This window comes from Indicator indicator, chromosome 19 (genome assembly GCF_027791375.1).
Source record: "Indicator indicator isolate 239-I01 chromosome 19, UM_Iind_1.1, whole genome shotgun sequence".
Classification (NCBI taxonomy): domain Eukaryota; kingdom Metazoa; phylum Chordata; class Aves; order Piciformes; family Indicatoridae; genus Indicator; species Indicator indicator.
Window position 1 is genome coordinate 12992874 of NC_072028.1, and position 12701 is coordinate 13005574.

Consider the following 12701-nt stretch of genomic DNA (forward strand, 5'->3'; position numbering starts at 1 on the left):
CCCTCCCTAGCCACCTGCATCTGGCTAAGGAAAATCCAAATAGCCAACATGACAATTTTACTTTAGTATCCAGAAAGGAAGTTATAGTTGGTAAGCCAGTAGTGGTAAATAAATAAAGCCATAGCTACTACATTTATCCCCAACTCCCACACTACTAGTGGTCACAGTCTGAAAAACTTTAGCTGACCATAATTAAAAGAAAAAATAGGGATATACATAAAACCAGCTGTCTTAGACAGCATTTTTATTAAAAATGGATACAGAGACATAGCAGCATTTACAATGAAGTTTTTAAAAGGCATCAAGTTGTAAGCAAACCATTTGAAAAAGAGGCCTTGAAACATTGTCTTCCACAGTACTTTTTGCCCATTTGTCAACAGGGGACAATATGACTGCAGATTATCCAAAGGACAAACAGGCACAGTAAATAATCTAAACTTCAAGCCCTTTTTTCTGAATAGTTGGTCACATCAAGCATAACCCTCCATAGCAGCATTTGGAGCACTCATCGGTGTTCTTATAAGTGGCTGGTGTAGCTGATCCATTTCTTTAAAATACTTTAATGTTCAATAAAAATATTTCAAATAGAAAAGCTCTTCTGTCACAAAAAAGTAAGGTTTCCTTTTCAAATTCCATAAAAGCTTATGAACTTTACTGGCAGCATTTCTGTAATGGAGCAGGAGTCAGAACCAGCAGAACAGGCACTTCAGCAAAACTGTCAACAGTTTCTAAAGTCATATTGGCTTCAGTCCAGAAGACTGTTTCTTACTACTTTGTGGTGGTGTAAGGACACCAGTGGGAAAAGGTGAAGTCCTGTTTTGCTCAGCCAATATGGCTTGTTTTGCTTGAGCTTTGTCCTGAAAGCACAGGAAAAGGGGAAATCTCTTCAGCGTATCTTTACAACAGATCAGTAATTCAGTGTTTTGTAACTTGATAGATTGATAATCTGGAAATGCATATTTGTACCTTACCCCCCCAAGAGCAACTGATAAATCATGCAGTACCAACAGTTAATGAACACAAACCAAGAGGTCAGTGTTAAACTTTTGGAATCTGATGCTTAACATTATGACATTTGTATCCTCAAGAAAGCAAAATTCAGAAGTAACGAACAGGAAGAGCTTTAACTTCTACCACAGCTAAAACTAAACACCACCAAAACCCTGACAGCTTAGATTACTACAATTTGTTAGACAAGATTGTGATCCTGCGCAAGTTCCTCATCCTAAAACCCACTCTTGCACAAATTCTCAGCATGACTGCCACAGAATAGTCCCAGAGACAGATCATGTGAAACTGATCTTATTTTCATTTTTACAGACAAGGTTGCATTACCGGTTATTTCCTAGAAAGAAAAGTGTAACATACAATATTTGAAGCATCCCAAAGGGTAGAAACATGCTGCTGATTTCTGGGGCAACCTTTTTCCCGTTTGAGATGAGAAGCTTAAATCAATCACCTTTTAAAACTAAAATACTGAAGAAGCCAGGTATTTGTCCCAAGAATTTTGCAACTGGAGTACAATCTTATGCCTTTTATCATCTGCATACACTCACTCAGTCTCAAACTGATAGTGCTTCAGTTAAGTTTACTGTATGTTCTAACCACAGAAGGAACAAGATGTAGGGTTTACAGACAGGTTTTTTCTTCAATATACATACCAGCAAATCCAAGCTGGTTATGTGCGTCTGTATGTTGTGCAAGTCTTCAGGAGCAATACCTCTAAAGTGTTTGAGTTTGGAGCTTCCTACTTCCCTTAATGCCATCGCAAATGGAACCATCCACTTGACACATTCCTCTATCTCACACCACTTGTAGCCTGGAAGACAAGACACATGTTCATCTGCCTGAACAAAGACTTAACATTTGTAAATATTAGTCAGTAGACTAACGCTAGACTTAGTTTATTAATGCCAATACCTGAAACTTTCTGCATCAGCTCAGATGAGGAGAAGTGATACAAAGCAGAAGCTGCAAGTACTCCATACGTGTACTCCAAGCATCCAATATCCAGCACACACAGATCCAGGAGCTACAAGACAACAGGATTTTAATACATCTATCACAAGAACACTTTTTCCCCTCTCCCCAGTGAAACAGCATTTGAAGGAAGAAATCAGTCTTACCTCTGCTATTTGTACAAATATTTGCTGTGGATATTGTGGCAGCAATACCTCATAAAACTCATTTAAATATGCAACTTGCATGTAAATATTTAACCATGATACAACTGTCAGTGGATTTAAGTTCCAGTTAAGAGCCTGAAAGAACAGACACACAAGACTTTAGTATTGAAGAGTTTGTAACTTCAACTATAAAACTTTACAGTTTCTGATCTGGAATAATTCCAGTTTGAGACATCTTTGAAACACAAATATAATCCTCTCCTGTGCCTCCTCCTGCTGATAGGGTGGGGTAACAACTCATTGTGTTAATATACACACACTGGTGGATGATTTAATTCACTTGTTACCTAGTCTATATTGTTTTATAATTAGAAAAACCTAGGATTAACTGAGGATCTCTGCTTTTACAGAATCAGAATCAATAAGGTTGGAAAAGACCTCAAGGATCATCAAGTCCAACCTGTCACCCAAGACCTCATGACCACTAAACCATGTCACCAAGTGCCACATCCAATCCCCTCTTGAACACCTCCAGGGATGGTGACTTCACCACATCCCTGGGGAGCACATTCCAAAGGCTAACAACTCTCTCCATGAAGAACTTTCTCCTCACCTCGAGCCTAAACTTCCCCTGGCGCAGCTTGAGACTGTGTCCTCTTGTTCTGGTGCTGGTTGCCTGGGAGAAGAGACCAACCCCTCAACCAACTACCTCCCTTCAGGTAGTTGTAGACACCAATGAGGCCACCCCTGAGCCTCCTCTTCTCCAGGCTAAGCAATCCCAGGTCCTTTAGCCTCTCCTCGTAGGGTTTGTGTTCGAGGCCTCTCACCAGCCTCGTTGCCCTTCTCTGGACACGTTCAAGTATCTCAATGTCCTTCTTAAATTGAGGGGCCCAGAACTGGACACAGTTTAGTCTGATTATGCTGTACATTTAAAAAGCTAAAGTAGAGCTAACTCCACTTTGAAACACTACCTTCATAATGATCAGTTCCATACTGAGAATTTCATCTTCTGTACAAGCTCCATCTGTAACATAAGCAAACTGATGCAACTTTGGTGGGTAAATTTCCTGAAAGATAAGAGAGCAAGTATTAAATTTGTGGAATAGGCTGTTATTGGTCTCATGCACCTCAAAAAAAGAAAACCCCACCACTACTTCAGCATTTCAAAAAAGGAGGGAAAGAAAAAAATAACCAACCTCCACATCCTATCATGTTGTTCTACTTTGCCTTCAATACAGATCTTTTAGTCAACTGTTCTGCTCATAGCCTTCACCTTTCACTCTTGATGACTCAGTACAACACACATTACATTTGACTACAGCATCACTGAGACACTATCCTAACTTCCATCAAGACTTTTTTATACATCCTAAAGAAAAGGCCTTTTATGTCTTGCTTGAGGAGAATAGGTTGATAGCACTCCTAAAAGACAAACAAGTAAGAACCTAAAAATCACTATGTATTTTAACAGTCCAATTTGTTCCAGTAAAATAATAGCTCAGACTATGATCCAGCAGATACTCCACTAACAGAACTGTAACAAGTAGTCTCTCTATACAGCAGCCAGCCAAAAACTCATTTGGCAACCACAATTACAAACTTCAGATTTATTCTAACAGTGAAACAAATGTTAGAAACTGTTAGTACATCCTTAAAAGATGTACTGTGAAGCTAGCTTGTCTTAAGTTTAGCCACTTCCAAGAAAACAGTAGGAGGAATTTTGAAAAGAAAAGTAAGATTTTTCTCACTCCCAGCTGAAGACATAGCAACTCCATAAAGCCTGCCCAAACACATCTAGTGAAAATAGGCATGCTGTTTGTTCATTCACATATTTAAAGTAAAGCTAGAGATACTTACCTCAAGCTTTGCTGCTATGAATAAAGAAGAGATACCAATAAGCTGCAATAGTGTTTTTACAACATTCTGTTGTGTTGCCATAAATCGATCAAAGAAATCTTGTGCTAAATAAAAAGTTTCTCTATGAAGCTTGTAGACTTCACAGACCTGGAGAGGCAGATTACAAAGGTCAAGAACAGTGCCAGAGTCAAAACCAGATGCTACAGATGTACTAAAAAAGGCAAGAGGTATACAAGAAATTTATATCAGCTTTCTGCTTCACTGCAGTTTTGAAGTAACATGTTAACTGAGAGCACAAGTGAAAGTTGCCTTTGACACAACATGACTGCCACTACAGTAACTCCCAAAACAGAGATCAGAGTGAAAATCCTTTTAGGAAATGCAAGCACATGTTCTAAAGGTGTCAGAACATCAGTTCCTCATTTTTGCAAAGATGCATCATTCCAGCACCTCAACAGAAAAGTCCCACATATTTCAGAATTAAGCACAGAGACTATGCTACCAAGTCCTCCAAACAGCAAGAGACTACATACTGAGTCATAATACATTCTACATGTCAGTAGCAGAGGTTGAGAGATGCACCTGGTTTAAGTAACCACATTTTCCTACATAATCATTTGTGCAGCTTTTATCTGCACTGTGACCTTAAAAAGCCTACATGGTGGAGCTTTAGGGACAAATTGATTATTATCCACTATCAATCTAAATTATTACCAGAGTATGTTGTCAGTTTGTACATCAGCTCAACATATTACATATTCTTTTTTTAAGTTTAATGCCACTTCAACTTTAAGATTAAGATGAGTGTCTAAGGCTAAATGGGTTATGTACAGATCATGAAACATACTTATGACAGTTATTAGTACATTTCAACAAAATTACACTTGAAATACAAGCACAGAAAAGCTTACCTCCATTAGCCAGTCTAGAAGGATTGTTCTCATTTTAGGTTGCAGAAGAGGATGCCTTTGCATATAAAGTTTCTCTCTTACATACTTCTCTTCTTTGTTTATCATGTTTTTCCATACATCCTCTCTGTTTGCCCAGCTATGACAGATCAATAGGTTTAGTCTCAAATCATAAGACAAAGAGCAGACACAAAGCAGCAAAATGGAGCAGTGCTCACCCTAGAACTGGTAACGGTGAAGCTCTAGCTGGAACAACACTTAGATGTGTAAAGTGAGAGTAATCAACACCAACTGGATCATCATCTTTATCTGGAGTAGGAATCAGCATATGGGCATTCTTGTGAACATTATTCCAGGATGGCTGTTGAATGAAATTAATTGCCTTTTAAAATAATCATTTTAGCTGTAAGAGTAAGACAAGAAATTGTAAAGAAACTATGATCATCTCTTTAAACTGCACAGTCAGAGGTGGGAAGACATCTCCACAAGTTATTTTGTCCAACCCTGCTGCTCAAATAGGGCCACCTATAGCCAGTAGCCAAATGGCTTTCGAGTATCTCTAAGGATGGAGCCTCCACAACCTCTTTCAACAACCTGCCAGTGCATGATCACCCTCACACTAAAAAAAAAAAAAAAAAAACAAAAACAAAAAACCCAAAATTAAACATTTCCTGATGTTCATAGGAACTCTCCTGTGCTTCCATTTCTGTCCATCTCCTCTTGTCCCATCACTGAGCATCACTATAAAGAACCTGGCTTAATTTAAATCCTCCCTTCAAATATTTACACACATTAACAGAATCTCCGCAAGTCTTCTCCAGGATAATGTTTCAGCTTCCTTAGCCTCTCTAGGAAAGATGCTTTGGTGCCTTAATCATCTCTAAAGTGGCCCTTTGCTGGACTCTTCCCAGTATATTCTCTTTTGTACTGGTAAGCCCAGAACTGGACTCTCTGGCCTCACTGGTGTCAAGCAGGGGCGTGTTGCTTACTTTCACAGCAGAGAAAGCTTGCAGCTACGGTTGAAGAACATTTACTCTGTTCTCTTTTTGAAGAGCCACAACTACTTCATGGAAGAATATCCAAGTCATAGTCTCCTATTGTCATGCTGCATTTTGTTTTCACCAAAAAAACCCAAAGACAACCCAAAGCTGTGGTTCCATGTAAAATACACTCAACAATGAACAAAGCAAAATAGTAAATTATAGAATTGTTTTTACTTATTCATCTTGCAGTGCTGAGATGAAAACAAAAAATAAGCATTTATGATCCAATTGTTTCCAGAACAAAGCAAGTACATGTTAAGCAACTGTCACTAAAGTATCAAATTGGCCGTTTCATATACAGAATTTCGCCACTCTGCAAACAAATACCAATGCTTCACCCATATCTTTTACTCTGGCCCAGAACTTAAGTTTAGGTTTACTTTTCTTCTGGCTAATTTTGTTAAACAGGACCTTAGTGTATGCTTCACACAGTTCTCCTGCAAGACACTAATTGCTTTATTTTGTGATAGAATACAAAGCCAGCCCCATGTCATCATGCCTAAGCAAATTAAAATCCAGTATTTCTGCTTAAGAGTGAAATCAGCCATCTTGCTACAGACTGATCTGCTTTGCAGCAGTGAAAGGACAGAACTCTCTAAACAGGATTAATAATATGCTTCAAGGAAAAAAAATTAAAAATGAGAAGAATCATTAGGTATTAACAATTAAAATGCTCTACATTAAATTTTCCCTCTAAAAGAAGGTTCCACACCTGAGTTTCTACCCTGTCCTTGCTACAAATGGTATCACTTTCCAGCAAAATGGCTACCTCCTAGCAGCAGCTTCAGAAATAGAAACCACTGATTTTATGAAACAAAACCCACATTTAACAGTTGACTCACAGTTAAGACTGCTTTGTACTTTTGAGTTACTGATACACAGATGGGTAGTTTTTCTTCTTGGAGTTCTACATGCAAATCTACCATGGCTACATATCCAGCCGTGCCATGGTTTAATTTGGGTAGGGAAAGACAAAAAGAAGCAATAGTATTGTTACCTTAAAAATTTGATTCCTTACAAGCTTGAAGTTCAAATTAAAAAGTGTCACATTAACATTGTTTTAAATTAATTTTTGTCCTGCATCAAAACTAGACTTTAGCCATACTTTGTCCTCCAAACTGCATGGCAAGCCCAGCTGCCAACAGCCTCTAGAGAAGTGCAGCCTTATCAGTTAATCAGCAAACCAACAGAAAAGCAGTATATTACATAATACCTACTTAAAGGTGCCTACTACACCAGCAGCTTCTGAAGGACAAGGGACCTACTCCACAGAGTTCAACTGAATTAGACACCTCACATGCTACACTGCAGCAACATCAACAATCTTCTGTAAGGAAATATAAATCAAGGGTCAAGAGCCTCTTATGTATTTTGAGAAGTGAAAACAAAGTATTTGACTAGGCAATATCACTCATCAAGGTAACTGGGGGAAACATGCAAGCAACAGAAAAAGATACAGCTTACCTACAGACAAGGAGGAAACAACTGCACAGGGACCGCAAAAACAAGAAGCTACCAGGAAGGGAGAGAGGATTCTGAGTTAACCTAAGAGAACACCATAGCTGTGGCATAGATTTTGGTTGAGAAAACGATCATGTTTATCAAACTCTTGAGTCTTTAAAGCAGATTTAACAAGACATTCAACCAAAACTAAGAGACTATATCAAGAAACTACATTACATTACACTGTAACTGGAAGGAAATGTGAGCCACCACTAGAAGAAGAAACAGTTTAAAGATGGGGAGGGTGGGAGGAAACCATGAAAAAGCTTCCCTTGGGCCTGCAGAGCTAAAACAAAGAGAACTACCAAAAAGTAAGAGATTCAGAGAATCTGTGCTGCCTAATGCAGGAAATCCCATGGTCCTGGACTTAATTCTGAGGCAAATGAGAGCTGAGCAGGATGCAAGCCAAAAAAAAAAAAATTAGTGGGGAAAACTGCCTCTTCAAATCTATATGGAGGGCTAATAACACAGGTTGGTAATACCCACAGCAATATTCCAGATACAGGATTAAAACTGATCAAAGATACAGTTTTGTGTCTCAGACCCAATAAATAGCAACTGATTGAAGAACTTGAACTGAGGACACAAGAAGGCTCATTAGAAGGTGCACCAAAAAGGGTAGAAGGTAGGTAACCAAAGAAGTCATCCATCAGAGCAGTCAAGCCCATATAGCTCCAAAACAAAACCCAAGAGTTCAAAAGTAGGTGTTCTTTTTTTAAAGCTCAGATGTTCCTCACTTCAATTTTCTGCAGCATGTTGTGATTCACCAACATATCAAATATTCGTTTAAACAGATCTTTTGGACATCTTTCAAGCATATATAGGTCACACAAAATGTAGCATGTGGTGTCCAACTGGATTATTAGTTATGGGCAGAGCCTCCACTGAAGCAGCCACATACAGGAATACAAGCTGCTGAGGCTCATGCATTTCAGCATGAGCTGGGAGGCATCTGAACAAGCTTACACAGGTCAGAGCAAGGACAGCATGAAAGCAGAGGAAGAGTGTTACCCAAAAGTGCATTCAAACAGTAAGGCAAAAGACTTTCAGCATGGGAAGCAAAGGCAGAGCAACAGGAGGGGAACACATCTGCTTGTCACCCAAAAAAACAGCACCTTGTACCAGAGAGACATCAATAACAGCTACTAAACTGCAGCCTTAGTTTGTCCATCAGAAAAAAAAAAAACAAAACTATTTTTCAGTCATAAGGATGCATTAGTTTGAAATATACGGGGTTTCTTTGCCACCAAAAGGGAATTCCAGAATTAAACTGGAAAGAGAAGAACTATTCACATTAAGTTGTTCCCATTCTTTCTGAATAGCATAGGAGCTTCTGCTACTTCTAATTCTCTAAGGAGTCTGAATTATGGATATACTTTGCATTCTTTATCTGAAGACTTTTAAGCTGGATTTGAGGTGGGTTCCTTTTTTTAATTGGGTATTTCAAAGATAACATAGACTAATTAAAGGAACTTTTTGAAGGTTATTTTCAAACCAGTTAAGTAGAACATTTTGACAACAGTAAGAGTGGATTCTGGAGACAGGTTTAGTGAGAAATTGATCAAAACTGGTTCCTGAGAGTTCACTCCTTTTCACTTTAAAACATTAGTCAGTCTACAGAAACTAACTTCTAAATTCAATTCTCTACTAGAGGTGGCCTTGTAAATTGTATCACAATTGCACAGATGACTCTAATCTAGTTAGATGAATTTTGTTTTACATGGAGCCTTAGAAGTGTATCTGTTCACAGAAAGCAGGCAGCATTAATATGAGAATTGCTAGGAGAATTACAAGCAGTGCCAGTTCTCTAAAATCAAACATAGAATTTATGCAATATTCTCCTGTCACAAACCTGATGATATAGCCACCATTTCAACACAAAGGGTAATGGCACCCTAATTAAGAACTCAGGCCTTATGTTCAACAGACGCAAACTAATGAATTGACTATGAAGATGTCATAAAGTGGGATGTGACTATGATATTTTGCCTTGTGCATACACTAGTGTCAGTAAATTTATTTAATGTAGAAGTCATGTGATATAGGCAGCAGTGAATTTATGGCTACTTGCATTTCAGAATTGTTGTGCCTCAACAGAATAACTATCTCACTGGCTATCATACAGGCCTACTATACTGCTGCTGGAACCGTAAACATATTCTCATTAGTGGCCCATGGCAATTTATATCAGAGAATAGCTTGTGTCACACCATAGACTGAAGAGCTGCTGCTGTGCAGCCAAATGTTAGCTTTTTCAAACAGATCTGTAACAATCTGGCTACTTTGTCACAACAAAAACCCTTCTCTATGTACGGAGAGATAGACAGGTACTGGTTTTATTTACAGTTTTGAGAATCAAAGGGCCAAATCCCACTAGCATCCTAAGCATAATTTGAAAAATTCTCAAGTAAATACTTGAGCTACCTGTGGCCTAAATTACTTAACTTTTAATTTACCTAGGATTCCAGAAGTAACATTGAACAGCTACTAGGCCAGGAACATAAACAAGAACAAAAATTTGGAAGTCTTTATCTACTTTCAAGTTGAAAGTCAATGTGCACAAAATATTTAATGTTTCTTTCCACTGTCCTTCCAGAAGAAGGTAAAATTAGGTCCCTGTTGAGGGCTTTTTAACAATACTTTATTATTATGCAATAAACACAAGAAGCCCTTGCTTGGCTCAAACTGAATGAATCTGTGGGTGAAGGAGAGAGCTGTTGTGAAGGACAGGCAGCTCTTCCTTGTCAGAAGTGAGAAATTAGTTTAATATACTGCACAAAAGAAAGACAGAAGGGAAGGAGAGATCCCCTCATTAAATGCTCACCATTTGAGCCCTGCTTAATATGTTGACTGATAACTAGTATACACAGTTGCAACAAGCAGAGGCCATTCCAAACAATGATGCCCATCTGTTATGGTAGCACTTTAGTCTTAGAACTTCCAGCTGCCACTTCTGGTTAGATGTGCCACATTATGCATAGCCTTGCGTACCAAATGAATATAGTCTGCACACCCCAGTCATGACTTTTGCAGCTCAAGTATCACCCTGCACATGCATTAGCAGGCTGAAGTCCTAGTGACAGTGTCTGAGTAGGCATGTGTGTGTATAGAGGAAAAAAATTAGAGGAACAAACCTCTCTCCGAAAACACACTACTCTGTTTTTATTGAGTGGGCATCCCAATGTACAAAAGCATTTTGCTTTCAATACCACATACCGACATTGAGCAAATATAGACAGCACGAGTACCTAAGATTCCAAGATTATAGGAAAGGCACTAAGGGACCAGGATGACAGTACTAAAGTTAAGTTTTCCTATCATAACTCAGACCATTCAAAATGTCTCATTGACAAAACTGGCAATGGTCACTACTAATCTCCACTGCAGACCTGATTTCCACAGGTAAGTGATTGTACAGAAACAATCCCTCTGCTCTGCAGAGAAATTAAGTTTATTTTACCACTGCATAAGCATCTAGTATAAACTGCAAGGTCCTAATCAGGAACCTCATGCTCTCTCATCAGTAGCAATGAAGCTGATGCTGGAAGGGGATCTTTCCTCTCCCAAGGCAATATGCAAGGAGAGACATTACTGAACAGAAAATCATCTCAAAAGATGATTCAGGTTGTATATCTAAATCTCTTGTGCTTTGGCCTGCAAGGTACGTCTTGTAAAATTGTGACTCTACTCTTGCAACTCTCTAAAGAGGTCAATACAGAATAACTCCATGTAGGCCTAAATGCACATTAAAGGCATTCATAAGCCGCAGCCTTTCTCAGGACAGATGGATATACTCACGTATTAATACATTTTAGGCCAGAACAGGCCTCATCTCTTGCAAAGACTGCAAAGCAACCTGTACAATATGAAATGTTTTGCACTTTTTATCAGCCAAGATTGATACTTCCCTTTGCCCACTGCTATACAGCATGTGGTAGACTGATAGCTATTGCACCAAGTTTGCAATAATAATGAGGCACTGCAAAGTAATAATAAAGTAAGTTTACACGAGTATTATCTATAGCCAAATAAGTTACCTGGTTTTCATATTGCTTTTTTCTAGTCATCTCAATCTTGGCAACTTCTTCATCAGGATCCTGTAAGAACTACAAAAAGGAATATATGATTTCAGGAGTACAAAACGCAGGACAAGCAGCCCTTGGCTACTATGACTTGCACCCCATCCCTCGGGATTACAGTCTCCCAGACCACTGCCCGCCTAACACCCAGACCACCACATGGCCCCCAGCAACCCAACAAAAGGAGGCGAGAGCCCAGAGGCCAAGCCCGCCGGCAAGACAGGCGGTGGCCTGCGGACACCAGGGTGGGCCACGGGGCCGCCCCGGGGCCTCACTCACCGTGGCCACATCGGCTTTCCTCTTGCGGGCTCGCATGCTGCACTCGGCATGCTCCCCCTTGGCGGGAGCCTTCTCCTCCACGCAGTCACTGCCAAGAGAGAAAAGGTGAGAGCGCGCCGTCCGCGGGGAGTCTCCCCCAGGGTGCCTAACGGGAGACCTCGGCCTACAAGGGCCCCACGTACGGCGGAGCCAGCACTCACCTCTCCCGGCGCATGATACCCGTCTGGGCCGGGCCGGGTCGAGCAGAGAGCGGTGCGGGGAGCGGCCGAGCAGGCCCGGGCGCCAACCTCCACAAAGGGCCGCAAAGGCGCGGGCGTACAGCGCGGAAAGGGCGGCCGCAGCCCCGGGCCGGCCCCGCCGGTTCCCCCCGCCCCGCGGCCGGGCACCCCGGAGGCGGCAGAGGCGCCCACTGTCCCCTGCCCGGAGTCTCACTCACTCACCGCCGCTCCAGACCTCACCGGCCGAGAGCGGGCGGTGGGCGAGCGGACGACAGCGGCGTTGGCGGGGCGCGCAGGGGCAGAGCGGGAGCGCGGCGCGGGCGGGCTCCGCTGGGCGCCTCCTGCCTCACGGCGCGGCCGCTCCCGTCCCTGCGCACAGCACAGCCCGCGCCGAGCGGGACATTTAAACGCGCGGCGCGAGGCCGCCTCCCCGCCCGCCCGCACACGTGGCCCCTCGTACAGAGCCGGAGGACGGCGCCCGGCCGGGGCGGGGTCTGCGGGGGGCGCGGCGGGGCGCCGGCAGGCCCTGAGGGGAGCAGCGCCGGGCGCCGCAGGGCGCGGGATCCCGCGATCCCGCGTCGGGGCTACAGGGGCGTGGCGGGGCAGGGCCTGGCCGGGGGCGTGGCTGATGGCGCCTACGCGGAAGGAGCCGCAGCGCGCGCGGCCGCTGCAGGTGGATACGGTCGGG

General features: G+C 41.8%; 1 protein-coding gene across 1 annotated transcript; it reads right to left on the reverse strand.

Annotated features, from left to right (window-relative positions):
- Positions 1-734: 734 nt before the first annotated feature.
- On the reverse strand, positions 735-12009 carry CCNE1 (cyclin E1). The gene is made up of 11 exons (XM_054389695.1): positions 11996-12009; positions 11796-11883; positions 11475-11543; positions 5110-5252; positions 4895-5030; positions 3984-4130; positions 3098-3193; positions 2127-2261; positions 1921-2032; positions 1662-1819; positions 735-857 (listed from the first exon to the last, which is right to left on the reverse strand). The coding sequence occupies exons 1-11, from the start codon at positions 12007-12009 to the stop codon at positions 735-737; spliced, it is 1221 nt and encodes a 406-aa protein (XP_054245670.1).
- Positions 12010-12701: the final 692 nt, after the last annotated feature.